The following is a 27,448-nucleotide window of genomic DNA, read 5'->3' as shown; positions in this document are numbered from 1 at the left end:
TTACTTTGAAAAGATCCGCGTGGTTGCCATCTCAGTGGCAGTAATTGCCTTGCCGTCTGGCAGCACTTTCACGCTCTCCCTCTCTTTCTGTCACTGCCTGTGAAGGTATGGCAACACACTCTTGCTGGCAAGTGATTTAAGATGAAAAACTCGTTGAGTTAAGTTTCAATATTCAACTCGAAAAAAAAGAATTTATTTTTTAACAGACACAGTATGGCCGCAGAAGAAAACAAACAAGAGACCGAGGCGAAGCTGCCGCTGGCAAAGATGTCTTCTGTTAAATCAAAGCTTAAAATCAACTATTGTTGCATTACCAAGGAGTGTAAGTTTCTTAAAAATAATTTTGTAATTTTGGTACCCACAAAATCTTGGTGCAGATTACAGCGAATATACAAATTTAGTTGACTCACTTCACATTTCACCGCGTGTGATAACACATAAGCAAGTATTCAGAAAAAACTGTACCTTCGCCTTGAACTTAAATATACGAAACAGCGGCCTGGTGCGTGTGACATTCTAATATTGAATCGTTTCCTGCCATTATAAAGTACATATTGCAGTATCCACGCTTGATTAAACTGTCTACAGATAGTCCGGAAGACACAACCATAAACGTACCAAATCTGGAGATAAATCGTTTTCTTGGCACCGATCAGACACTGGAAGTGAAGATTGCGATACACAGTAAATCGTCCAAAGAGATCAATCGACGCCGTCATATACTTATTGAGTGCTTCCACCCAAATATTATATTTCAAGTGCCAATTATTGGTAAAGTACCCTTACAAACATTAAACCCCTATTAAGCTCAAAATGTCGCAGTGCTGAAGAACCTAGAGGAGCCATCTATATGCGAAAACTTTGTTTTCCCGGCCTGCGTACCTGTGGCTCCGAACAAAAGCTACTTTGAAATGATCATATTTAATCCCACAAAAGATCCTGTGAAATTGATCTTTAGAAAGTAAGAGGCAAGCATTTAGGTCAGATCATCTAAGTTGTTGTTTATATCGACAGCACCTTTCGTGGACTCACGATGAACACTCAGAGCAATACAATATTGCCCGCCTATGACTTTATGAAGGTTCTGTTAACATTGGAGCCGCGAAAACTCCATGTCTATAAGGGATTTTTCAATGTTAAATTTGGACTATGTAAGATAAGCAGAGAATTCATAAAAGCCACGAAATTAATAGCATTAAATTGATAGCTCCTCCGAAATCGGTGGTTTTTGAATTCACGCCTAAATCAATGGGCGTTAATGTTAGCGCCGGCTACATACGATTCGGCCAACAGAAGTTCATGCAGAGGGAGGACCGAACCGTCACGATATGCAATGAGAGCTCCCATCTCATTAATTTAGCATGGACTTTTCAAACTGACGCCACTGTGAAGTTCAATACAGCTGCCGAAGAGCTGCCTAAGAAACCGTCTGAGGATGCTGTCAGCATGCACAGCATCCTATTGTTTGAGTTCGACGAGGACGCAGTCTCGCATAATGCCATAAGTGAAATGGCGGCTGCGAAACATTTCATCGTCGAGGCACCTACAACAATCGGTGCAGGTAGTGCTTATGAAGTTGTTATAGGATTTCAGCCGCTAGAAGACCCAGAAGTACCGTTTTCAGATGAAACGGATCCGCCCTATTTTCAGCGTTCGAAGGTGTCCTTTTGTTTCACGGATGCCGAGGAGTGCATCGAAACGCATTATATAACGATTGCCGGCGAGATTCTTGGAATCGAAGTTGAGGTATTCCCGAAAATTATTGACTTCCGAAAGATCTATTTGGGCGAAGAGCATTGCGCGCAAATAAAAATACTGAACTCAGATGGCAAGTGCTCTTGATTCCGCAGGTATATAATTCTTCCATTACGTATGCCTTTATCCCGTAGCTATGCATGCGACGGTGCGATTCAAAGACTATCAGGACGTCGCCCAAGGCGGTGTGCACATCACGCCCACGGACGGATTTACCTTGGAGCCGTGCACACGTGGTATTTTCCATTTGTCTTTTTACTCCGTAACCCCCACCCGTTTTTCCATAACACTGCGCTTCAAGGTCAACAACGGACCGCACTACAAGGTGTTCATCAGGTACGGTAAACATGGAATTCCAAAGACCCACTCCTCATCTGAAATCACCCAGAGGCATAGGCCAATATGTGCAGCTCCGCACATTCCCCCAACTCGTCGAGTTTGGCAGTATTCCCATTGCAGTGCCCCAGAAACGATATATGCTGCTAATGAATCCACTGGCCGTGCCTATCACGCTGCAAGTCCATGCCACCGAGGATGGGGAGGAGCAGCCGCTCGTTCTGAACATTCGCGATTCAACAGAAATGCTGCCAATTACCATTAGAGATCCCATAAAACATTTACAAATGGTGCACGAGGATTTGCGTAAACAGGACGTAGATCCTTTAAACGATATCGAACTTGTCGATGATTTGCCCGAAATTAATTCCCTGCAATCATTTCAGCACAATGAGTCGGTTTATAGCTTGGAGTTTGAGGAAGATGTGATGGGTAATTGATTAAAGATTCTCTCTATTCATTGCATAACATCGTGTGCTTTGCAGAACCCGTGCCTGCCTTGGCTGGCCAGCTGCTGAGCAATCTGAAGAAGCAAAAGATATTCGAAAAGTCTGAGACGGACAAACGAGTTATACAGGAGGCTCTGCAAGGCCTGCTCAACGCCAAGTACTTCTCCCAATTCACCAAGCACAATAATTTCATCTTCATGGACTGGAACTCCATACCAAGCGATCCGCAAGAGGTCTACTGTGACAATGAGATCATTTATCTAAGACCCAATACGGGTCGCAGCATTACCATATTGATTATACCGAACAAAGTCGGTTATTTCCATCGATCCCTGACTGTGCGAATTTGTCCTGCAGTGTCGAAAAGCGACGATAATTCCAGTGAGGAGCTATCCAAAATGTTCATCAAATCCGAGTTCTTGTGCTCCAAACTGTGGTTTGAATACAACTGCTGTACCCCGGACATTGAATGGGTTAACTCTGTAGATCTGCGAAATCAAATCATCTATGCGGGTGAAGATTACGATTTTGATATGACCTTTACTAATACATCACATGTCGGTGGATTTCTGCACTTTGATGTTGTTGTAAGTGGATGTATTCGAGTCTTGATGGGGTTTATTTAATTCATTTACCTCAGCCCGCTGAGATGAGTTTTCGCGATGGCACCTGGAAATTTTATTTACCCACCGATTCGCAGACCACTGCCAAATGCTCGGTTACTTTTCGCTCTCTGGGCGCCACAAAGCTGTCGGGACTTATAAGTATGGTTGGCTCCTCGCGTCCCTTCACATTTCACCTCTTCGCCAATGTTCTACCCACCGAAATAAGGATTACGCCCACATTTGTGCATCAACGTTTACAGGTCTTGGAAGTGCACAAAGTCCACTTCTACATAGATAACCATACGCCGACAAATACAAAGCTTTCAATGCGATTGGTAAGACAGAGAAAATCATACTATACTGCTTATCAGCCTCAATACAATTCGTACTACCTCAGAAAGATAGTACCGATCAGTATATAACCTTGAGTGGCAATATATTGGCCGCTACAGGGCAAAGCATGTACACTACCCTAGTCTCGGTGTTTTCCGACCCGGATCTATATCAGAACATTTTGTACATTGATCTGCAATTCGATCATGTGATGGTAATTCAGCTATGATGGAAAACCAGAGTTCCAATAATTAGTTGATCGTTTCAGGAAATTCCCATCACCTTTCTCGTTGAAGGGGTGCCCTTGTACTTCGAGCCGAACATAAGAGAGGGCTTTGATGCCGGCCTGCTGATAACCGACCCAGTGGAGCTTTTCCAGGAGAATGTCTACCGCTATCGTTTCCCGGTGAAGGTCATCAACAAGGGTAGACGGTCGTATCGTCTCGTCATTACACGCTTGAAGACCTATAGCGCTTCAAACAGAACCACTGCCTGCGCAACACAATCCCTAACAGCACGCTTCGACATGGTACCCAAGCATCTGTTAATGCCACCCGAGGGCATCGACTATCTGGAGATACTGGTCAGTGGTATGGAGCCGGGGGTCTTCTATGGAGATTTTAGACTGGAGGTCACTGATCTTAAGTATCCCAATCGCAAACATGTGATACGTGTCACAACAAAGGCCACTTTCGTGGACTGCCAGTTGTCCTGGAGTCGCCGTCAGGTAGTCTTCAACTACCAGCGCTGCAATCCTTTGAAGGAGCGATCCTATATTGAGACACCGGAGCTCATCAACGCCCACAATGTGCTCATTGATGAGGTCCATCTGCAAGCGTCGGGACCCTTTCGAATCAAAGAGCTCTTTGAGCATGACTATGAGAAGCACATAAAAATCCGTCTAAACCCATTGGAGCGCAAAGAGATTTTTATTGTCCTGAACCGTGCCCATCTGAAGCAATTCTATTGTAAGCAAATCGAAGGACATGTCAATGTGATTGCTGCCGGGAAACTGCAAAAGTCACTCAAAGTTAAGATCAATATTTTGATGCCGGAGATGCGGATATTACAGCCGGAGGTGGTGCTGTTTGCTCAGCTTCGTTCCTTCGACACCTTTGTGGATATTATGAATCTGGGCTGCCTACCCGGCGACTTCAAATGGCAGCGTTTGGATGTGAGCGAGCAGTATATTGGGGACTTGGACGATCCTGCCGACTGTGTAGCCGAACTGCTATCCGAAATTTTACGCATGCTCGAATACAATTTCAGCTGTGACGACGAACCCAACATGACGTTACGCTACCAGCAGTGTCGGTGTCAGTTCCATCAGGAAACTGAAACCAGCAATCTGGTGCTGGATATCATTGATGAGATCATTAACGATCTGGATCTGGCTCATCGCCGTCTCCTCATACACATGGAAGACGTGACGCCAACCTTGGACAACAGCGAACTGCATAGCTCCACAAGTTTTGTTGAGCGCACCATCTACGATATACTGGACAAGCTGAATCTGGAGTCCAGTCAGCAGCTATCGCCGCCCTCCTCGGAATATTGCTTTGCCGAACGCTCCATATTCTTTTATGAGAAGTGCGGTGTCTTGGAGGCGGACCAGTCGCTCCAATGCCTGCTTCATCTGCCCTACATACGTCGAGCCCATGAGATCAAGGCCATTTTTCAGTTGAATGTTGTGGGCGGCATTAGTCAGTGCCTCTCCGTAACGCTCGTCAATTTGACGCGACAGATTCGTTTCCACAAAGACAATATATACCTCAATGTCAGGGTGAGTTCCGCAAGCCTAGTATGGATTACATTTTTTAATGGTGAGTAATGCCAGTCAATTGCCCGCAGCCCTGGTACGAGACCTTCAACACCACAATACGTTTGACCAACGTAACCCGATATCCATTGCATTTGCTCATTGCTGAGCTCAATCGCGGACCGGCGGAGAAGCGGCTGATCGATGGCTTTGCCAAGCTCGTGGACGGCGATACACTATACATGGAGCCCATGGGCAACGGCAAAATAAATGTTTTGGGCATTCTCGGCTTCAGCGAGAACTTCAATCGCAACTTCGGCGTGATCATCAATACCACCGCCTCGACCTTCTTCCGATTGCGGGGTCAGGGCGTGTTGCCCATTTTGAGCATGAACACAGATCTGCCTAGAATGGAACAGGATCAGCAGGAGATCATGGAGGAATATCGTTTGCTACGTAACATATACAACTACGAGATATTCAAGAGCATCACAGAGTTCGATGAGGAACCGAAGGTGTCCATTGGTGAAGAGGAGGACGGTCTGGACGAAGATAAAATAAGCAGCGATTTCAGTGAGATTTCACTATCCGATGACGAGATGTCCAGTGAGCGACAGCACTGGCACGATCTGCATTTCTTCAAAATGGTGCAGAGCTATGTGATGGTTATTAACAACCAGGAGCTCCCCAATGCCGTCGTACTCAAGCAAATGCTCGAGACAGAGCGCTATTTGCAACGCCTGCGCAGACAACCGGAACTCTATGCTATCCATAAAAAGGTCTATCTGGAGTATGAGAAAGCGTTCAAGGTGGTCAGCTATAAGCTGCCAACGAGTGTCAAGCACTTCACCGTACAGCCCATACCCTGCCAACAACATGGCTATATCCTGAACTTGGGCAAGTTGCGCTTAAACTCCCTGCGCCGCTTCGAATTTCGTCTGCACTTCTTCGGGCCGGGAAAACTAATTGCCGCCGCACGTACAGCTGTCAAGATACCGGGGTTGTATGTCGATTTTTTGGTGGACAACCAGTAAGTCAGTTCCATTCTCTATTCCTTGAACAGTTGCTTCAGGCCATTACTTTCAGTGATGATCTGAAATTCACGTATTGGGCCGAAAAGTGCTATGCCCCCGAGTTCTTTAACAAGAAATATCGCAACATGCTCGAACGTTTGATGGATGCCGAGAAGGATCCAAGGTTGCAGCACGCCCATTCCTTCGATATTGATGATTTCAAGAAGCATCAGCGCGACATTACGGACACAGATCGTCGATTAATAGATGAGTATTACAACAGCCTCAATCTTTCGGTCTATCCAGACCACAAGCATCACTTTATGTTGGCCAAGATATATACGAGCCACCATTCCAACTTTTCGGGCATTGACTTGCGTGTTGTTGGACTTTACAAGCCCGAATCAAAATACTACGAGGTGGGGCAGTTACTGGAAGATTTCATTTATATAGATGTAAGTCTTACAATGTAATGTAATTCATTAGTGATAACATCTCCATTTCAATTTCAGTTGCATTTGGGGCCAACATTGCCAATTCTGCTACGCGGAGTTATGGCCAACGAATGAGATGCTATGATGTCTCTTACTATTTTTTTTTTAAATGTAACTTTTAAGGCTGAACAATAAAAAGAAGCATTTCTTTTAAAAAAGTTGGAATTAATTTTCTGAAACCAGGAGGGGTTTATTATTTTCCCGAATTTACATTTTATTGTTTGTAAACTTGCACTAAATTTTAAGATTGCAAAATCTCAAATATATAATATTTAAAGTTCTCAAACTGTTCGTTGTTTTCTTCAGAGAATGTATTTTTTAACACTCTCTCTTTATTCTGAATTTTCTCTCTTTTTGGAAATCTCTTGATCTCTACATTTAAAGTATTCTTTAATACTGTCTCATTATTCCGAATATTCTCTCTTTTTGGAAATCTCTTGATTTCTACATTTAAAGTTTTCTTTAATACTCTCTCTTCATTCTGAATATTCTCTCTTTTTGGGAATCTCTGATCTCTACATTTAAAGATTTCAACATTTTTAGAAATATCAAATATTCTACGTAACGGTTTGGTTTTTCATACTTTGATTGAAAGCGTTTCATAAAGTACGTTTTCGATTCTCTTGAACTGGATCTGAGCACCAAAGCTGTTAACTCAATCATCGGGAACTTTGGAATAAAACTTTCCGATATTAGGGGAAGTCTCGGTTACTGTCATTGAAGAGTTTTAACTGGAAACCCCAATTAATGTCCATTAAACAGTACGCATGTTTGAGTTTCAAATAAAATGTTTTGGAAATATTTAAAAAAGCATTTCTCTTGAAATATAAATATTAATAAATAATAGTATATATAAATATTATAAGTGAATGAAATGTTTTGAGTTTTGAAATAAAAAGTTTCAAAAAGTTGTTGTTTTATTTGTTCCAGAATTTGTATCTGAAAGACAATTATTCTTTACAATTTAAATGTGTTTATTATTATTATTATTGTAACTAAAATTGATATAGTAATATTTTAAAGTTGTGGATTAAAACCATTCGAAAATGCTTAAAGCTTTTTAATAAAATTTGAATACAACTTATATATGTAATGGCTACATAAATCTTTGAAATAGGAAATTTTGGAATTATTTCTTAAATATCTTCCAGATATTTTGAATTCTTTTAAATATATTTAAGGAGTTCTTCAACTTATTAAGTTTTGAATAAAAGGTTTTAGAATTAATTTATAAAACTGTTAGAATACTTCGTGGGTTTTTTATTAAAATATTATTTAATTTTATGTGCAAAAATAGGTTTACAATGAACAGGTGACCTCATCAGCAATACATATTGAGTTGTCTGAAGAAGTAGTGGAAAATGAGCAACACAATAAAGGAGCTCGTCACTGGTAGTCCTGCCGCCTTAATCCAGCCCAGTATATTATAGTCGTCGGGATAGTATTCGAAGGGTTCAGTGGGCATCTCGCCACAATTGGAAATAACCACGGGCTCTATGGGGAAGTCGTCAGTGTCCGTTTTGACCTGTAAGGAGGGGGGAATTGGAATGGTTTCGAACTGGCTTACACATGACCTACGTCTTCGATGGCATAGATAGTGTCCATGCCGTCCAATACTTTGCCAAATACTGTATGCTTTCCATTCAGCCAGGCAGCCGCCACGGTAGTCACATAAAACTGGCAGCCATTGGTGTTGGGTCCACGATTTGCCATACCCAGATAGCCGGGACGATTGTGCTCGACATTGAGCCCCTCATCCGGAAAGAAATCACCATAGATGCTCGTCGAACCGGTGCCATCTCCATTGACTATGTCTCCACCTTGCACCAGAAAGCGATCCACAATCCGATGGAACTTGGAGCCCACATAACTGGTTCCGTTGATGCCGCGCAAGCAGATGTGTCGAAAGTTGGCAGCAGCTTTGGGGGCCAGTTTGCCGAAAAGGCCAAAGGTGATCCGACCCAGTGGCTGCCTATTCTGCTTAACATCCATATATATTTTTGAGGTTACGGTGAAGCTGAGCGCCTCGATGGTGGCCAATTGGCCAACGCCGACCAGAAATATTATGCCAATGAACTTCATAGCTCGCTACCACTGCTCCAAAAGTGTTTGTGCAACGCCGCCGTATGATGAAATACTAGCAACTGAATCGGCATTTCAAAACGCTGCCCAGAAGAGGACAGCAAGCCACGGAATAGGGTGTTAGAGAAGCCATACAACATTTAGGTTAAGTGCAATAAACTAAAGCGCGACTGCCCTCCTAAACTTAAAATCGATTTTTAATTTTCCTCCGCCTATTTGTTTTTGTTTTCCCTTCTCTGCTTCTGTTTTGTGTCAGCAATTTCCATTTCCGCCAAAGGTGGATAGAGATTGGAACACATATAGTATGGTACGGAACCAATTAATATTATAGACTAGGCCATCAAAAATATTGAAACAAATGAATGGTAGCCATTTAGCACAAGACTTGTGAAATACGGAGTTTTAAACAAAATTTTCAAAAATGATTTTTTAAATTTGAATTAAAAAAATTTTTTTTTAAATGAACAGTTGGATTTTGATTAACCGTAAGCTCATTATGCATAATCGAAATTCCCGGTTAAAATAGAACATTCAACACATGTATTATTATTATACTTATGTGATATCTTAATTTATTTCGGAAAATTTTTAATTAGAAAATTTGTTCAGGTAGTATAGATTTCAAATTGATTTCATCATTTTTGATTACATTTTTCTAAAATATAATATAATACAACATTAAAAAAAAGAAACTTATCTTGGATCCCATAGAACATGCTATATGTATTTACATCTAAAATAAATCTGGAATCGTGCATAGATTTTCTTATAGTTTTGTATTTATTTTATTATAATTTTTATTTATTTTATAATTTAGATATTTAATTATTTTTTTATATACATATATATTTGATTATTTTTTGCTTTTTATTATTTATTCTTATTTAGCTTTTCAACTTTATTTGTAAGCTAAATCGTGTTACGTTGAGTTTTTGAACCGTTTTCATACCATATTTTGTCACTGTGGGTTAACATGTTAACACGATTTTTGTACTCCCTACAGAAACGTTTAAAAAATTTCACAGCTACATAAAATAATTTAAATAAATAAAAAAATAAATATTTCTCTCCTCCAAATGCTTAGAAAAGTTATCATATGTCGTGCCAAGCTTCGCCTTCTTCTTTAGATGTATAAAAAGGGTATTTGATTAACGGGCATGCTTGACTATTCATTCCCGCTTGTGTTGCATAAATAATTAATAATCATAATTAATAATAATTATACCCATAGGTACTACGACCAGAACCAGCCGTAACAGACTTCACAAAGCATATTTCTATAAATATACACACATATAAGGTGACGCGAGTTAAAAAACCCATATCTCTCCGCCTGTCTTTTAAAATTCAAGAATCTCCAAAAATCTACCAATTAAACGTTTTCTATTTCGAATCAGTATACAAGTATAACTTCCGGAACATACATATTATGGAGAAACTGCTGTAGAATCAATAAAATATTATAAATTGAAAGCAAAGCTTAATCTAATATAGCGCCGAGTCAAATCCTAATATTTTGGAAATAAGTAATACCATTTTAAACAAATCTGAGTCAAGGATATCAATAATTTTATGATATCAAAATACTTAGTTTTATGCATTTTTTAAAAAACAATGCCACTATAAATTGACCCACAAATTCAGATTATTGAGCAAATTAATATCATTATTGATTTTCGTCAAATCATTTCCATCAAATGTTATAACTAAAACAGTAGTACAGTATCCCAAATGATTTTAGGGAAACTTCAAGCAATAATTATATCCTGGTGAGACATTAATCATTAACTTTCACAAAATGCATTAATTTTTGAGGGATCTGAAAATTATAGGCTCCTGTTTACTTCTTTTTTTCCCAAAGACGGAACGTATTAATAGGCTCCCTATCAAGGCCTATTGCATACTACATACTATATATCAGAAAACTCAAGGACAACTTTGAAAAGTAGTTCGCACACATATTAAACGGCATAGTTTTAGTTTATTGTTTACATTCACAGTAATGACTTGGTCTTTATTAATAATACATCATAATATAAGTATAATTAGGTGTGAATTGTTACACGTATAAAAATTTGAACTTAACTATAATGGTACATATGCTTCTATATATGTACGTATAAGTATGTATGTACTTGTATTTATAATTATATTAAGCGATAACCTAATGCTGGCTCAAATAAATCAGGGAGTAAATGTCCAATAATCCATTAAAGAGCAATAATTAACGCTATAATTCCGACTATACATCTTTATGATCTTTATGTTTGTATTAAATGCGGAACATAAGAGGATAGTCTTGAAAATAGAAAAGTAAACGATAGCCGGCATCTCTTACAAGCTAAGCTTCTATATGTATATGTATGTCGCTATAATATGCTATTCGATAGATATATATGTACATACCAGGAGGCAACTGGCTACAGTCTTGATTGGGCAGGTGGCCATAACATGTAGTTATCCTTCAATTACAATGCATGCCATATCGCAGAAGGGAGTTGAGTGTGTTTTCTTGCTTGTATTTTTGAGATCTACGATTTCGAATCTTCCGCAGAAGATTCGGGCATGTCCTACATGCGGTTCTTTTGCGGATGCACATACTTGCAGGACTTGCCCATGTGGCAATGTCCTCGCATGAATTGCTTGCAAATGCCATTGCCTCCCCCGCCACCGCGATTGGAGCCAGAGCCTGCTGAGCGCCAATTGCCGCCGGAATTTTCCTGGAAATTGTTTCCACCACTGCGCCAATTGCCACCACCACCGCCTTTGATGTTATTCCGATTATTGTTGCGCGGTCCACCGCCGTTAGGCATGGGACCGGGACCCATGCCATTATTCATGGGTCCGTTCATCATCATGGGTGGAAAATTCATGTTATTAAAGCCCTGCGGAGGTCCAGGCGGACCAAAGGGTCCAGGATTGTTGAACTGATTTCCCATAAAGGGGCCACCGCCGACACCGACACCTCCAGCCATTACATTAACATCCATGCCTGGTCCAGGTCCTGGTCCCGGTCCATTCATCATAGGTCCGGGAGGCATCTGATTATGCCAAATTGGTGGCGGTCCTGCCCCCGGTTGTGGCAAATTAACCGGCATTGGTTGGTTGGGCGGCATGTTGGCGCCATTCGGCATAAAGTTGTTGCCGAACGGCTGGAATGGACCAGGACTCATCATATTGGGTGACATGCCAGGCATCATCATGCTATTCATATTATCTGGGAAGCCCACATCCACGCTATTTGGTGCAAATCCCTTTGGCTCCGGCCAGGGCGAAGTGCTGAAATCGTTGACTGCATCCGGATTCCCGGTGAGATCGTCAATGGGTATGAGCGGTATGTCGTGAGCAAAATGCGGCTCCAGCTCCGCCTCTGCCGGGCTGTCGGGTATCATGTCTGGTGTGAAGTAGAGAGCCCGTAACGTGGTCGCCTCGCGTTCCGCCTGCACCTGACGCTGTGTGGACAAATTGCCATTAGGATGATTGGGCACATTGTCCACCTCGATGAGTGGTCGCCATTCCATTTGCGGCTCCATAATGTCATCGAAACCGCGACGTGCAATGGTCAGAGCGTCGCGTTCACTGTAACGTTCCTTGTTCTGCATCTCCACGAATGTCTGCTTGGTTACATTGATGCGCTCCGAGCGATCGACCTCGAAGTAACGTATCTGCGTTAACTTATCTTCTGGCTGCCAGGTTAGCTTCTTCTTCGGACCCTTGCGCCGGTGCAGCATGAGCACGCCCGGTGGCCCGTCGGGTCCACAGCCGGGACCAGGCTTCCTGGGTTCCTCGGGCGTAGTATCCTCGACATCTTCGGGGCTTTTGCTGCCCTCTTCGGCTCTATCGCCGCCACCTGCCTTCTCCTTCAGCACCTTCTGCTCGATATCCTCCTTCACCCTCTTCAGTGGTATGTCATCATCATCCACATCGGCGGCATCTTTGCTGGGCGAAGACGTTCTATGTTCATCATTTTCCTTGCTGCTGTCATCCAGTTTCTCTTCTGATTTTGACTCGTCCAATGTGTCCTGATAGAATTTCAATGGCGCCAATGGTGTGTCCTTCTCTGTAGGCGATGTCGCCGTCAGAGGACGCTTCCGCTTCACTACCTTCTTCGGTTCGATCGATGCGGTAAGTGCATCCGAAAACAGATTCGTCTCGACCAAGGTTTGTACTGTAGGCGAGAAAGAAGAGGAGAAACAAAAATACATAAATGAGTAATGCAAATAATTAGGAATTCGGTTCTTTTTTTTTTTCTTTCTTTCAGAAAACATTGTTGGAGATTTGCTTTTATTGTGGCTGTTGAACACTGCATGAGATTCTGAGAAGAGAGATATGTACATACATATATATATTCGAAAGATTCAGCATCGTCCCGCATAAAACGTGCGCAGCTCAACCAACAGACATGACGGTGCGATCGTTCAATGAACCAGAAACATCCAGAACGCTGTTCGAGCTTATTTATAAGATAAACAAATAAAACGCGCCCATGTTCTCAGACTTTGGTAGCGACATATTAAAACACCCAAAATGTAGGCGCCTACTCTTGTTTTTCCCCTATAGCTAGTATTACTTATTCAGCTCGAATGCTCCCCTGTTCAGACAAGCAAATGCCATTTGATTTATGTGTATAGAGGATATACAAAAAATGTGTACTCTTCGTTTGATTTTTGTTCATAGATAACACACAAAAAATATATAATCGTTCAGTCATTGAAGTTTCGGAAAACAAACAGACTATTTGTCTAGAGGATTTGAAGCAGTTCATGAACTTGCAAATAAATTTATAGATTCACATAAATTGAAACGGAATATCTTTCAAATTCATGAACGAGTAGCTTACTAAATAAAAGGTACATATAAGATTCAAATATAAACATTTTAGATTTGTGTAGATTAGGTTCAACTGTTTAAAAACCATCAAAAAACACAACTATTCACATAGTCGGAATTTTTACGAGTTCGTTTGGATGTCATATTTCAGAGCTACGTTTTTGATGTAGAAACATCTTTTAGATTCACATGTGTTGAAGAATAAAATTAAATGTGTATTGTCACGGATAAATAAATTTTGCGTTTTCATATGTAGATCTACTTTTGACACAACTCTATAACTTGATTATGGATCTTCGGAAGCCATGAACTGCCTCATTGTCCGAACAGGGTTTTAAATTGATTTGAAACCTTCTTGAGGTGATATATCACATGTAAATAAGGTCAAGCCATATACAACACCTATAGGCCATGTAGGGGCATGTTCAATAAGCGCTACCAAACTTTAAGAACCGCCAGCTCAAAGTTGATCATATTTTGTTTTTATGCATTTATCTTTTTATTTCAATAGAAAATTTGTGTTTTTCTAAAGGAAAATTTGTATTTATTCGTATGTAGACTCATTAGTTGATAACCTACATACATACCTTAAGATCTTAGGGCTATGTTAAGCATATTTGTGTATTTCTTATTGGTTTGTTTCGTTTTTAAAATTTAATACTTAACACCATGTAGACAGGTTGTCGTCTCCCCGAAGCGCATGCGCTCTGCGTTTGCCTCATCTATGGGATGTGTCGTCAACCAAATTGCGTGGGATCGGTGCAGAACATCGACGTAGAGAGCTCCAAAGCCCTTTTAGTTACAGGAACTTGTCGTCCTCGCAGCAATTCAATTACATACACACAAAAGTGTTTAACCATTTGCAACAAAAGCCTAATTCAATGAGTACGACCTCATTTTTATAGCCCCACATTTTAAAAAAATTGCAAGAGAATATTCGACAAATGAACTCATCGTAACTCTTCGAAACCCATTGCCTCCCAAGCGAAAATAAACCCATTCATCAATAAATTGAACACTTTGCGCGTACTCTCTCTTTCTCAACAAATAAAAGCAAATACCAACAATGTCCTGTAAATAGACAGAGAAAACTCAAGATTATTAGGGATTCCCTTCAAAATATACTCACTCTTTTTGGGGGCTATCAATTTAGCAGCACCGGGACGCTCCACATGACCGCTGACATTGTTGATGTCGATCTTGGGTTTCTTCTCGCTGGACGTCTCTCTTGGTGGTGGAGATGGACGCTTTAATGTGGTGGTCAACAACGCGGAAGGCATTGGGGTGGATGATGTGGGTTTCTTAAGGCCCTTGCGGGACGGCGGTGGTGGCGCTTCTTCTGTAAGACCGTGAGAACGGAATTTCGACTGATAGGTTTTCACCGTAGCCGCCTTTTCCGTATCACGACGTATCTCTATTGAAATCGAAGCCTTTCGAGAAGGTATGGAAATCGATTTCGGCTTAGACGCCTCGCTTTCAGCTTCTTTCGACTTTTTATCTGTTGCAACAGTAGCCGCCGCAGTTGGTGGTGGCATCAGTTTGTTGTCTTTTTCCTGATCAGTTTTCTTGGAAAGTGTTGCTGATCTCTCCTTGTCTTTATCACGACTACTACGATCTTTGGATGACGAGCTAGAGGACGATTTGGAAGAGGATTTATGCTTGCTCGATGATGTCGACGACGATGACGAGCTACTACTACCACCTTCTTTACGATCTTTATCTTTGCTAGAACTTGTCCGCGACTTGTCTTTGTCGCGTGATTTGTCCTTGTCTTTGTCACTCGAACTGCGATGAGAGGAAGAGCTCTTCGAAGAGCTTTTAGAGGAAGACGACGACGATTTATGGCTAGATGATGATGACCTGTGACTGGACGATGACTTTCTGTCCTTGTCACGATCTTTCTCAGACCTTTTGCTCTTATCACGTGAGCTTTTGTGTTTTTTATCAGCCTCATCCCCTGCCTTTACATCAGTTGAACAACTATCGTCTAAATTGGATAAATCATTTGTCGTATTTGCATCTGCCCCATCACCACCCGCCTCAGTTGATGGCAAGGAACTGTCATCTTCATTTGAAATACCTTCCGCAGACGCCGCTGCAGATTTGTCAACAGGTTTGAATTTTAAAACTATACTCTCGCCATTGGGTTTGCGAAGTGCAGAGGTAATGGTGTAAGTAACAGGTGCACCACCACTATCTGTGCTGTCTGAAGAACTATTTTCCGCAAATTGGGATTGCTTTCCGCCAGACATCGAGGAACCAGAACCATTGTTTGACGACTCAGATGCCGGCGACGCAGCAGCTGCCACACCTGGTTGTGTCCCCACTGTAGCTGCAATTTGGGAAGCATTTGCCGAAATGCCACTGGGATTTTCCGTAACAATTTTAAGCCACTGTTCGACAAGGCGTTTTGCTAAAATTCGAACTCCTGTAATAACATGATCATAAAACACATATCAGAAAAGGTTTCGACACACATATACGACTTAATAAGGTAAAACAACAACAACGACTCTTACCTTCATTGCCGCCATCTTTGCATAATCCCTTTACAAGGACCGGCGCGGAATTAATTTTTAGCCTGTTAACGTCGACCGGGGAGAGCAACAGCAGTTCCAAGATCTCCTGCACCAGGGGCCAATTCATCGCTCGAATGGCATCATTAAGCCAGGTATAAACGAGGGACCACCCACCAACAGCCATAAAATCTCCTAATAATTCCGTTTTTGTCGACTTTAGTATTTGAACGTAGACGCATTTCGATACCAGCTTCTTCGAATACTTTGCCATCAGACTAGAAAATAAATTGTTGAAGCATGCATTTTACAATAGATGGCGCCACTCAATTAACAGAGTCTAACTTACCCAGCAATACGTTTTACTTCTGATGAACTCAAAATTCCACCATTATTATCTAAGAGCACCCGCAGGCACTTTAGTAATTGCAATGGCACTATTCGAGGCTGTGAATCAAGGAAATTATAATATTGAGGGAATTGATCGTCGTTAGTTTTATTCAAACAACTCACCATTTTCTGTTAAATAAAATTAAAAAGATACGGCAGCGCCGCTGATGAACTTTACAACAGTTGTCTCTTTCGCGCACGCGTTTTCGAGGTCGTGCGTGTATGGGTTACAGAAAAAAATGTGTACCTATATGTAGATGTATATTTATGGGTTGATTGCAATGTCCGCAGATTACGTAACAATGGCCACCCTCAGTCCATTCAACTATTATTTTCTGTTTATGTTTAACAAATCCAATCTAAAATCAAAATAAAAACACATTCTAAGTCCGCAATAAATTGACCTCATGTTTCCGACCACTCAATTCACTTTCAATCAGCGACGCAATATTAATAGCTGCAGTTTGACCTCAAAAATGCGTTCCAACTCGCAATACGTTGGCCTAATAGCAGCCCTGCACAAGAGATGACAACTCGTTTAAAGTTATATATTTCTCGAAAAAACAATACTTTTGAATAAATTCGCTACGGAAATACGTTTCTCAAGATCGTAATTAAATTTTTACATACTTTTCAGAACGTAGTTTTTCCAAATATGTACATTTAAAGTCAAGTTTTGCTGGAATTTACTCCAAGTTGGCAGCACCATGACGTGACTCAGCCACGTCGACGCCTTTGCGACGCCATATTGATTTTTCACAAAATTTCACAATGCGTAGTTTACGAGTTTATTATAATTCGGCAGCAGAAAAGTACATGCTTTGGCAATAAAATACCCGTGAATTCCACTTAAAACCTTCTGCAATAGCAAATAACCATTCGAAGAAGTTTTATGCAGTTTTTATGCACGACACGGCCACGCCCCCAAACGTGGCATCGCCTTTTTTCGTCGACGACGACACAAAATGGGGAAAAATTAAACCTTCGCTCCCACTAGGAAATATATGCAAGAAATTGTTCGACGAAGACTACTAGTTTTATTGGGTTTAACGATTTGAAAGCTTTTATTGCGTCGCTTCTTTGGAAAGTGAAGTGAAGCCGTGCTCAACAAAAAGGACGTCCAGACTCACCCAATAATAAAGACCGAATGAATCGACGCTGTTAAATCGATAATACAGTTAACGCATCATATACATAAATTAAGTTGCCACCAGGGTGAACAATATTGAAAAATGGCAGCTCATAAGTGTTGGAAAGTGTGTATTTTCGCAATATGTGGCAGGTCCTATCAGCTGTCATAACAAACGTGCACGGGGCTAAATTTGTTGTTTTATTATTGTAAAAGCATAAATTCACAATAAATTCGTCAAAATGAGCGACAGTGAGGCAGAAGAAACTCACAAGAATAGCACCGAGCCTGTAGACAATGCATGGTCGCTTAAAATACCGACATTCAAGCGAGACGACAATCCACATGGCCTGGTCGAGGAGAGTTCCTTTGCCACGCTGTTTCCCAAGTACCGGGAAAAATATCTCAAGGAGGTATGGCCACTGGTGCAACAATGTGTGGCGGAACACGATTTAAAAGCAGAGCTGGACCTGGTAGAAGGCAGCATGGTGGTAAAGACTACGCGCAAGACCTGGGATCCGTACATCGTCATTAAAGCCCGTGACATGATCAAGCTAATGGCACGCAGTGTGCCCTTTGAGCAGGCAAAGCGCGTATTACAAGATGAAATTGGTTGCGACATTATTAAAATAGGGAACCTGGTACACAAAAAAGAAAAATTCGTCAAACGCAGGCAACGTTTGATCGGACCAAATGGCGCCACTCTTAAATCAATCGAGCTGCTTACTGACTGCTATGTTCTGGTGCAGGGCAACACAGTAGCCGCTCTAGGTCCTTACAAAGGTCTGCAGCAAGTGCGCGATATTGTGTTGGAAACCATGAACAATGTACATCCCATCTATAATATTAAGGCACTTATGATTAAGCGCGAACTGATGAAAGATCCGAAACTGGCCAGTGAAGATTGGTCGCGTTTCCTGCCCAAGTTCACAAACAAGAACATCAGCAAACGTAAGCAGCCCAAGGTCAAGAAGCCCAAGAAGGAATACACGCCATTCCCGCCAGCGCAACCAGAAAGCAAGATTGACAAACAACTTGCCTCTGGTGAATATTTCCTCAACAAGGAGCAAAAGCAGGCCAAGAAGCAGCAGGAGCATAACGCCAAGCAAGCTGAGGCTGCCAAGAAACAAGATGAGCGTCGTAACAAGGACTTCGTGCCCCCCACTGAGGAGGCACCAAACCGCAAGCGCAATGCTGAAGATGCCAACACACGAGTGGATGTGAAGGCTCTGAAAGCAAAGCTGGTCAAGGCGAATAAAAGTGTGAAAAGTTAATATGTAGGTGACTGTTCCGATATATCAGCTCTTAGCTATTAAGAATGTTTTAAATTTAAAATAAAACGCGTAATTAAAACTATGACAGCTTGATATTTTTATGTTGGTAATGCTAACCGTTCATTTCGAAGAGGGCTTGCTCTCGCTCTCTGGCAACTTCGCATGCGCACATAAGCAAACAAGTTGCCGTTGCTAGAGATGGCGCTTTTTGTGTGAAGATCTTACCTGTGAATATAATTTAAAGGTGTTAGAAAGAATCCCACACACCCAGTTAAAGCTGCCATATATTTAAATTAAGAATCCGCTTTGGTTAGGCGATGGCTGCAAATAGTATATGCGTTATGAATTACTGTTTCATGATCGTGAATAAACATTTCGTCACGCACTCATCTCTACTTGGCTTAGCTCTGCAGGCTAACTGCTAGCCGGCCAAGTTAGTACGTACAGTAGTTATTTTGGTCTGGCCTGAAATGTACTAAACGCGGCCATTGCGGATAACGCTCGCGTGCGTTTTTACAATAATAACAACAACAACAGCAGCAGTTCGTTGCGGCTATTATTATTTTTTCAGTTATTTTCTATATTGCTGTGGCTGCGTCGGAATTTTCGCTATTGCAACAACAACAGCAACGGTAATACAAACGGCGACAATTTCAAAGCTTCGATTTTGTTAAAAAGTGTTTTAAAGTGTTGAAAGCGCATTGTTTGTGGCCAATATAAAATAATAGAATTAGAAAGAAAAGAGAACAGCCCAACAAAATCGTGAACGGGAACGAGAGTTCGAAAGCCCGCATACAAAACTAAAAATAAAAGAAAAAAGACAGGTAAAGGTAAAAAGAAGTTGTAACTCGCCGCTTGGATGATTGTCAAATGTGAAAGAGAGAAATTAGACAGTGCAAACACAATTACAGTTAGTTTTTATGTTTATGTTTGAATTAAAATAATAAAAGGCAGCGAAAATGTTTTGGAGTGAAGTGAAGATTAAATTGCCTTCTAACGCCAACCGAGTGCATGTTGTTTGAAAACCAGTTAACAAACGCCAAAAAGGCTAATTAGAAAAGAATTCACCAAGTGAGAGGAAGACGATAGTGTGATGAGCTATGTTGGAGATAATCTGCCAATATATGTAATTGTTACCGAGATTCTTGTCTCTCGACGTGCATGTGTGTGAGTGATTTACGTAAAGGGAAGAGATATGCATATGTAAATACATTCGTATGTTTGTATATTGAGATATCTATGTATGAAAAGCGGTTAATTAGAATACAACAGCTAAAAGATAGCAATTGTATGGATGTATATATGTACATACATACATATGTATGTATGCGAGTATGCGTAAGTTTAGTTGAATTAGTGAATGAACAAAAGCATTGAAAATCAATACGAAAAACCTGCCGCCGCTCCCACTTTATGCGAGCGCACATTCACACACACTCACGTGCACATACATACACTCATGCATTAAGTACCTGTGCATACCAGTGTGTACATACAAACATAGGCGTTTGTGTATGTGTTGTGTGTAAAAAACTCATAAAAATATCAACAAAGCAAGAGAAAAACAGGTGGAAAAGAAAGCTTAAAAAATGCGGTCGGTCAAAAAGTAAAGTTGCAGCAGACGCAGCGGGGACAAATCAGAGTTACCTTTAAAAAAAAACCGCACAGCAACAGGCACATACTGACACTCACACAATCACTCACATCCATACATATGTATCTGGGCAGCTGCGCACGTCAGAGTTAGACTCACAGCTACATGTGTATGTATGTATGTACATGTGAACCTGTGGCTCAGGTTGCTGGCACGCATGCGCGCAAAAGAGACAGCTATTGTACACAGTTCGCGGACTCGGTACCTTTCCTTCGACCCCTCCACAACTGTAACTGAGCTCCAAGTCTAACTTTGTGCTCAAGAGCTGGTTTTCACAACAACAACAATAGCAACTATGACAACAACAACAACAACGAAAGCGACAAAGAAAAACAAAAACGTTTGTTGTTTTGACTTGAACTCAAAAATATTTCGGCAACAACAAAAAATATGCTAGCAATGTTTATCTTAATTTGTACATGGGTATTTACATACAAATATAAATATGTATGTATGTTTGTATGTAGTCGTTGCGTGTTAGGCCTGCTGCTTAAATAAGCAGATACCATTGTGCTCATTTGAAATGTGTTTTTGAAAAATTAATACCCATCTGAACGGCGAGCTGATAAAAAAAAAAGCGGCAAACGAGGCGTCAAGACTAATGACTATAGCTTTTCCACATGCCAGCTATGTACATACGTACTTGTTTATCTCATTTTAATTAATTATATTTGCAAGTAAGCGTGTGAGCGACCGGCCTTTTAACTTTATCGCTGTTGACCATTTACAGTTTGGAATTTGCGCAAGATTTACGAAGCAACCAAAAAAAATATTTGTGGTGCCAGTCGCCTTGGAGCTTCATTTACTTAGGTATGTACTTGCATACATACATACATAAGTGTGATAAATTATTTCCATACCCTTCACTTAAAAGTGTAGGGGTATATAGCTTTTGAGGTGTAAGTTTGTAACACTCAGAAGGCAGCATCGTCGACCTTATCTATAAGGCACAGATATAAATTTTTTCTCATTAATTAATGCAATTTGTATTCTGCAATTATTTTTATGATAATATTTATTATGTTGCGCAAATTTAAAAGCACATACTTATCTCGGTAATAATTGTACTGATAACAATTTTCACAATGTTTTAACGAAGAAGATTGAAAGCAAAAGCGATTGAAACAGAGTGTTTATGAAAAATGTAACGGTTGCCTAACTACACAATTATAGTTCGAACATAAAACTTTCACTGTATGGACACATATTTAATGAACTTTTAATAATTTTAAGACACACTTTATATTTTGCATTCAAAAATTTAGGAGTTGTTATCAAATCCAAATGAGAATGAATTGCAATTGCTTAGCTCAGAAAGAGCAACAGCCCGGTATATCATGAAGCTGCCATAAAAACGATATGATTGAGGAAGCGGTTTTGCGTCAAAAAATTGATTATTTACTTTGTGCTCAAATTCTGTTTTTGTTTACATATGTATATAAAATAGTGGATTGAAATTGATGTCTCATGCTGTTGCAACATCCATGAGTCGCGAAATGAGTAAAAAATGCCTTCTAATGATATGTACATAAATATATTGATAATATGTACCTACACAATATGCGAATACTTGTATATGAATGTACTTCATGGCTCACAAAAATGAATGAATAAACTTTTTATAAGACACTGTGAAGAGTATATACATATCTATGTACGTCGCTTCGGTTCCGAGGAAGATAGCTTCTTTGCTCGTTATCATTGTCATTGAAGCCGCCGTCCCCCCACCCTCACTCCTTTTAAAAAACATGAATACGCAAATGTGTGCGACGCTGAAAAATCTGTAAAATACCTGGCCGATGATGCAATTTCGATTTCGCATAATAATAACAGGCAACGCCAAAAAGACAACAGTGGCGAGGCAAAAATGTATAACAAGCTGCCAAGTCAGCCAGCATTTGCTGTTAACATTTAAATTATGAAAGCTATGCGCGAGCGTTTGGTATGCGGCGCTGACGTTTGCGCCGACGCCGGCTTCGGCATCGACGGCACCGTCTAAGCCGTCAGCAAAAAAGTAGTTGCTGTCACTTAAACCGAGGGAGCGGCTGTGCTTGCTTGCCTCCGTCTTTTGTATGTGTGTGTTCAAGTGCTGTGTGTGCAAGTGTGTGTGTGTGTGTGTGTGAATGTGTGTTTGTATGTGCAGGTGTGTTCATTTGCAAAGCTGTTGATCGAAGCCAGCAGCAAGCGGGCCCCACATAGACAATCAGGTACCTACACTATGCCTCATAAGTAATTGTACATTTTGAATGGCATATCGATTTAGAATTTGATGGATGGTGATTGACATGCTAAGCTTTTGATTAGATGTTTGTATATGTCAGCTCAATAAATACAATATTGATACATACTTAATTTGTTGGATTTACATATAGCGCCTTAGCTAACTGACAGAATGATTAGTAATTTTGACAGGACTAAGCGGACAAGTTTTATTTATACTATATAAAAGAGATGGCGGATTCACTTGCTCTTTATAATTGAAGGAGGAATTTAGAGGAAATAAACCTAGGGATTAGAAGGGTCTACATACCAAGTTATTCAATGCTCAGCCGTTAATTCAGACAGACGTTCTAATAGGGCGCGAACGATTTTACAGACTCGGAGATGCTTTCTTGTTTCTACTTCAAATTTGTCCACAAACGTAATACACGCTTTTTATCATTTTTATCAATTTCTGTGATTAAATATTTGCCATTCTATATGACTTTGAAGATTATATTTAATATTTTTAAAACAAGCAAGAAAATAAACTTAATTTTTCAATAATAAATTATCAATGTGCACAATTTTTAGGTTTTATTAGATCAAAAATTTGTATATTGGGGGAATTTAAGAACCTTTACCAATGAAAATCAAATAATGTAACAGCTCTCTCTCTCACTCTCTTAATTCTCAAATCGTTTTTAAAAATATGTTTTGAGTTTTAGTACATTTTTTAATGTTAATTAGGTGTGCTACTTTTTCCACCTACTGTGCTTATTGTGTACAAGTTAGGAACTGCTAAATTGACTGTTGGGGCTGCCTGGCGGTTTGCGGCGAGAAACGTGCCCAACATTTTGGAATTCCAAGACTGCTGCGCATAAAATGTTAAAGTTTGAGAATAATTGCGATTGTGGTTGGGTTTTAGTTTCAGTTTTGGAATGTATACATATGTACATATGTACAAGTATGTGTGTGTTTGCAACAGCGTCGTGAGTCAGCGCAATATCTGAGAAATAAGAAAAAAGAATCACAATACTAAGGCGCAGTTTCCGTTTTGCATTTGCAGTGCCGATTGCGTGCAGGCCAGAGTTCGTAGTCAAAGCAATCAAACAACAACAATATGGTCAATCATCATTCGAATGGAGGTGGAAGCGCGGGCAACAGCAGCGGCAGCCTGCGTGGGGCCCATGGTGGCGGCGGCGGTGGCGGCGATTACTCCGGCGATGATCGCAGCGGCGGGGAGGAACGTGAGCGCTTGGAAAGCGATCTGCACGACAAGCCCACCTACTTGCTGGAGCACTTGGCCACGTTTACAGTAAATAAGGAGTCGGGCATTGTTTATCCAGCGGACGGCATGCGACGACTCTTGCAGTTGGAGAAAACAACGGGCATTTGGTCGCAAAAGATGCAGCTGTGCCTCGACTATCAGTGGGTGCTCATCATGGACTATGAGACTGGGGTATGTATAGATTATTTATTTATTCGAAATTTCTAAAATACTACTGCAAATATTATTTTCTAAAAATGAGAAAATTTATGAGCAAAACATACATAATCTGGGCTGATCACGTTTCCGAATTCAAAGATATTTTTGGAAATCGATAGATTTGGCAGCTTTTTCGATTTTTATAATGTAAATATATACATCTAACGAACTCAAATCAAATTCCCATATCTTAGATTTGTCTGATATAATGATAACGAATCGAATTTGTGAAAATTCTCTCATTTTCTGTAATTTGTTCGATCAATTTGATTGAGTTTGGAATTATCAATACAGTTTTTTAAAGTTTTTTTAATGGGTTGTTCAAATACTCATATAAATCAGGGAGAAGAAGGTTTAACGCCTCCACAAATGAATATAAGCATATAGTATAATGATTTTATTTACTTTTTAGAAAGCTTTGTTCAAAAATAAGCGTTCGGTTTTTTAAATATATAGTAGAATTGGCCTTTGAAAAATATATTTCTACATTTGAAAATATTATTTAAAACAGTAAATCTTTTTCTAATATGAAAGACTTGGTTCTTGAATATGATTAGAGTAAGGCCTACAAATATTTCTAAGAAAGATCTAAGAAAAATCAATTAACTTTCGTTTAAATGGACAATATCTCTAAAATAGGGAAAACTTTATTGCCCTTATTGGTTATATAAATAGCGAACAAGTTGAAAAGTGTAAGATATTAATTAATAAGTATTGGGGTTGGTTTTGAATTTCCCCTCCCAAACTTTGCAATATAGGCTCCTTGCCCCCCTTAGCTTATCCCTAATTCCCTTAAACTAAGTTTAATGTTTTTTTTTTTCAATTCTTTCCAGAACATAATTGAGCGTTTCCCAGCCTCGCTGATACAGGAGCCCACCGCCTTCACCTCCAATGACGCCATGGAGCTGTACAACAACATTCTTGTGTTTATTGTCTCCGGCGGAGGTGGTTCGCGCTCAGAGATGCACATATTTCAGGTGAGGCACTGATTAGCATTTGAATCTTTCATAGTTTCTCACGACTTACGCTTTCTACTTGCAGTCACAAAGCGTGTCCGCCGTGCATTTGGTGGAGGATTTGAAGCAGCTGCGCAGCGGCAAGCTGATCACACAGCAGCGTGGTGCCACGCCCACACAGCATGGCGGTGCCTCCGGCTCGGGCGCCATTATGAGCAAGACCTCGTCGTCGTCGTCTCACAGTCGCATGGAGCAGCATCATCATCAGCAGCAGCATCGCGAGCATCGGGAGCACAGGGAGCATAGAGAGCACCATCACATGCACCAGCGTAGCAGTGTCGATCAGTATGGAATGCGCGGAGCTGGCGGAGTGTCCGAAGTGGACATGGGCCACAATGGCGAAACGGATTCGGAGCATGGTGGGGTGAATGATCGGGACGAGACCAGTTCCACTTCTAGCGAGAAATATGAACGGGATGTGGCCGTGCTGAATCATTGCTTCGACGATATTGAGAAGTTTATTGCTCGTCTGCAGCATGCGGCGGCTGCTTCTCGGGAATTGGAGCGCCGGCGACGCAATCGCAAGTCGAAAAAACGCGATCCCGGCGAGGGTTTGTTAACGCTGCGCACGCGCCCGCCTCATGAGAAGGAGTTTGTGGACATATTCGCCAAATTTAAGCTCTCTTTCAATTTGCTGGCCAAGTTGAAAGCGCACATTCATGATCCGAATGCGCCAGAGCTGGTGCATTTTCTTTTCACGCCGCTGGCTCTCATCGTGGAGGCCTCCAGTGACACATATTACGAATCGCAACTGCCTTCACGCGTTGTCAACCCTCTGCTCACGCGGGAGGCCATTAATTTGCTGATCAACTGCGTGACCAGCAAGGAGACCGAGCTTTGGCGTTCTTTGGGCGATGCTTGGGTCATACCGCGCGATCAGTGGAAGGAGGATGTCGGCTCATATCATCCAGTATTTCTTGATGGCTGGTCGCCAGATTACTTAGTCATTGATGAGTTGGAAACATCGACAACGCCGTCCGCGCATGTGGGCAACAAACGGCGACTCGATGTGCAAGCGGTGCAAAGTCATGGTCTGGGCGCTGGTCTGGCCATGAATGGACGGGCTGCGATTGGAGGTGTTGGCAGTGGCTATGACGATTACGACACCAATGGCATCTCTCTCAGTGAGAAATATACTATACACCATGGACACGATCGTGCAGGTGCGGTCAGTGCTTCCGATTTCAATGCACGCAGCGAGCTCTCATTTGACTCCATCGATCGGGGAGGAGCAGCGGGTCCCGCACCTGGAGCGGGTCCCACTCTCAGCGCCATTACAGCGGGTCTGCAAAATCTGCACACACGCGAGTCTCGCAATGTGGGTGGAGGAGGCTATGCCGCTGCATCATCGGAGCTGGCAGGTGCAAGTGGACGTGGCGTGGGAAATGCGAATACCAGCGATGATCAGTTGCTGGAATCTTGGCTCGAGGATCTTCAAGCCTCGGGCGCTAAAATCGTACTGGTCACCTACCCGCGCACCGCAAACAATGACAAGGAGCTAAGTGTAATGCGCGGCGAGTATTTGGAGGTAAGTCAATGAGAATGAACCCTTAGTTGTCCTTTTCCTTAACTGTTTCCGTTTGAAATGCACAGATCTTGGATGATACGCGCAAGTGGTGGAAGGCGCGAAATATGCGTGGACAGGTGGCGCATGTGCCCCACACAATTGTTACGCCGTACAACTACGGCGATAGTGAGGGCGGCGGCGCTGGTGCCAGCAGCCAATTCTATGGTCAGCAGCAATCCAGTAAATCCAGGCACATGGCGGGCGGCAATGGGGTAAGATTACATTTCAGCTTGTAGAACTTTCTTGACTTAAACATTCTTGTACGGGTGTTAAGACATGGGGGTCATCAAAATATTATAAGCAGTCCCCGGTGTCTCAGCACAATTAAGATAAAGATTAGCAATCCTAAGAGTTACGTGTTATAATATGAAATCTGTTTCCATTTTCAGGACCCCGTCAGCCTAGATCAACGCTCGCCAGACGCAACGGATATGATGCGCAGCAAACATCTTGGCAAGAAGGGCGAGTTTCGTTATTTTTAAGTTGCAGCTTAACTTATGTTCTTATAAATATACATACTTGCATGCATATTTTAGTTGACAATATAATTTTATATAT

At 41.2% G+C, this 27,448-nt stretch overlaps 5 protein-coding genes across 7 annotated transcripts; 3 read left to right on the top strand and 2 right to left on the bottom strand.

Annotated features, from left to right (window-relative positions):
* Nucleotides 1–190: 190 nt before the first annotated feature.
* LOC115631593 lies at nucleotides 191–6,896 on the top strand. The gene is made up of 15 exons (XM_030528394.1): nucleotides 191–322; nucleotides 378–502; nucleotides 561–771; nucleotides 823–961; nucleotides 1,015–1,151; nucleotides 1,208–1,828; nucleotides 1,890–2,091; nucleotides 2,144–2,523; nucleotides 2,577–3,127; nucleotides 3,181–3,480; nucleotides 3,543–3,692; nucleotides 3,747–5,261; nucleotides 5,330–6,267; nucleotides 6,324–6,705; nucleotides 6,763–6,896. Exons 1-15 carry the CDS (start codon nucleotides 214–216, stop codon nucleotides 6,817–6,819), a joined length of 5,817 nt encoding a protein of 1,938 aa, XP_030384254.1. The 5' UTR covers nucleotides 191–213; the 3' UTR covers nucleotides 6,820–6,896.
* Nucleotides 6,897–7,846: 950 nt separating this feature from the next.
* On the bottom strand, nucleotides 7,847–8,856 carry LOC115631855 (peptidyl-prolyl cis-trans isomerase, rhodopsin-specific isozyme). The gene is made up of 2 exons (XM_030528701.1): nucleotides 8,323–8,856; nucleotides 7,847–8,269 (listed from the first exon to the last, which is right to left on the bottom strand). The coding sequence occupies exons 1-2, from the start codon at nucleotides 8,824–8,826 to the stop codon at nucleotides 8,066–8,068; spliced, it is 708 nt and encodes a 235-aa protein (XP_030384561.1). The 5' UTR covers nucleotides 8,827–8,856; the 3' UTR covers nucleotides 7,847–8,065.
* A 2,098-nt stretch (nucleotides 8,857–10,954) lies between these two features.
* LOC115632029 (serine/threonine-protein phosphatase 1 regulatory subunit 10) lies at nucleotides 10,955–16,957 on the bottom strand. The gene is made up of 5 exons (XM_030528975.1): nucleotides 16,686–16,957; nucleotides 16,522–16,619; nucleotides 16,176–16,450; nucleotides 14,786–16,084; nucleotides 10,955–12,994 (listed from the first exon to the last, which is right to left on the bottom strand). Exons 1-5 carry the CDS (start codon nucleotides 16,686–16,688, stop codon nucleotides 11,397–11,399), a joined length of 3,273 nt encoding a protein of 1,090 aa, XP_030384835.1. The 5' UTR covers nucleotides 16,689–16,957; the 3' UTR covers nucleotides 10,955–11,396.
* A 666-nt stretch (nucleotides 16,958–17,623) lies between these two features.
* LOC115632030 (KRR1 small subunit processome component homolog) lies at nucleotides 17,624–19,047 on the top strand. The gene has a single exon (XM_030528976.1). The coding sequence runs from the start codon at nucleotides 17,934–17,936 to the stop codon at nucleotides 18,963–18,965; it is 1,032 nt and encodes a 343-aa protein (XP_030384836.1). The 5' UTR covers nucleotides 17,624–17,933; the 3' UTR covers nucleotides 18,966–19,047.
* Nucleotides 19,048–19,474: 427 nt separating this feature from the next.
* On the top strand, nucleotides 19,475–27,430 carry LOC115631179 (epidermal growth factor receptor kinase substrate 8-like protein 2). 3 transcript variants are annotated; one of them, XM_030527869.1, is made up of 6 exons: nucleotides 19,475–19,597; nucleotides 23,888–24,280; nucleotides 25,141–25,284; nucleotides 25,349–26,851; nucleotides 26,917–27,102; nucleotides 27,280–27,430. In XM_030527869.1, exons 2-6 carry the CDS (start codon nucleotides 23,942–23,944, stop codon nucleotides 27,370–27,372), a joined length of 2,265 nt encoding a protein of 754 aa, XP_030383729.1. In that variant the 5' UTR covers nucleotides 19,475–19,597; nucleotides 23,888–23,941; the 3' UTR covers nucleotides 27,373–27,430. The 3 variants fall into 3 exon arrangements, with proteins under 3 accessions (XP_030383729.1, XP_030383730.1, XP_030383728.1); XM_030527870.1 differs by having other exon boundaries at nucleotides 19,490–19,795; XM_030527868.1 differs by having other exon boundaries at nucleotides 19,499–19,789.
* Nucleotides 27,431–27,448: the final 18 nt, after the last annotated feature.

The sequence above is a fragment of the Scaptodrosophila lebanonensis genome, unplaced genomic scaffold, assembly GCF_003285725.1.
Source record: "Scaptodrosophila lebanonensis strain 11010-0011.00,11010-0021.00 unplaced genomic scaffold, SlebRS2 tig00001412-arrow-pilon, whole genome shotgun sequence".
NCBI lineage: Eukaryota > Metazoa > Arthropoda > Insecta > Diptera > Drosophilidae > Scaptodrosophila > Scaptodrosophila lebanonensis.
This window is presented reverse-complemented; position numbering and strand designations above follow the sequence as displayed.

Coding starts and splice junctions, on each gene's coding strand:
- LOC115631593 (XM_030528394.1), top strand. CDS start 214: ATGGCCGCAGAAGAAAACAAACAAGAGACCGAGGCGAAGCTGCCGCTG. Junction 1,829..1,889: donor AAAAATACTGAACTCAGATG/GCAAGTGCTCTT, acceptor TTTATCCCGTAG/CTATGCATGCGACGGTGCGA. Junction 3,128..3,180: donor TTCTGCACTTTGATGTTGTT/GTAAGTGGATGT, acceptor CATTTACCTCAG/CCCGCTGAGATGAGTTTTCG.
- LOC115631855 (XM_030528701.1), bottom strand. CDS start 8,826: ATGAAGTTCATTGGCATAATATTTCTGGTCGGCGTTGGCCAATTGGCC. Junction 8,270..8,322: donor CTATCTATGCCATCGAAGAC/GTAGGTCATGTG, acceptor CCCTCCTTACAG/GTCAAAACGGACACTGACGA.
- LOC115632029 (XM_030528975.1), bottom strand. Junction 16,451..16,521: donor GAAGTAAAACGTATTGCTGG/GTAAGTTAGACT, acceptor TTTATTTTCTAG/TCTGATGGCAAAGTATTCGA. Junction 12,995..14,785: donor ATTGATAGCCCCCAAAAAGA/GTGAGTATATTT, acceptor TCTCGCCTACAG/TACAAACCTTGGTCGAGACG.
- LOC115632030 (XM_030528976.1), top strand. CDS start 17,934: ATGAGCGACAGTGAGGCAGAAGAAACTCACAAGAATAGCACCGAGCCT.
- LOC115631179 (XM_030527869.1), top strand. CDS start 23,942: ATGGTCAATCATCATTCGAATGGAGGTGGAAGCGCGGGCAACAGCAGC. Junction 25,285..25,348: donor CAGAGATGCACATATTTCAG/GTGAGGCACTGA, acceptor TTCTACTTGCAG/TCACAAAGCGTGTCCGCCGT. Junction 27,103..27,279: donor ACATGGCGGGCGGCAATGGG/GTAAGATTACAT, acceptor TTCCATTTTCAG/GACCCCGTCAGCCTAGATCA.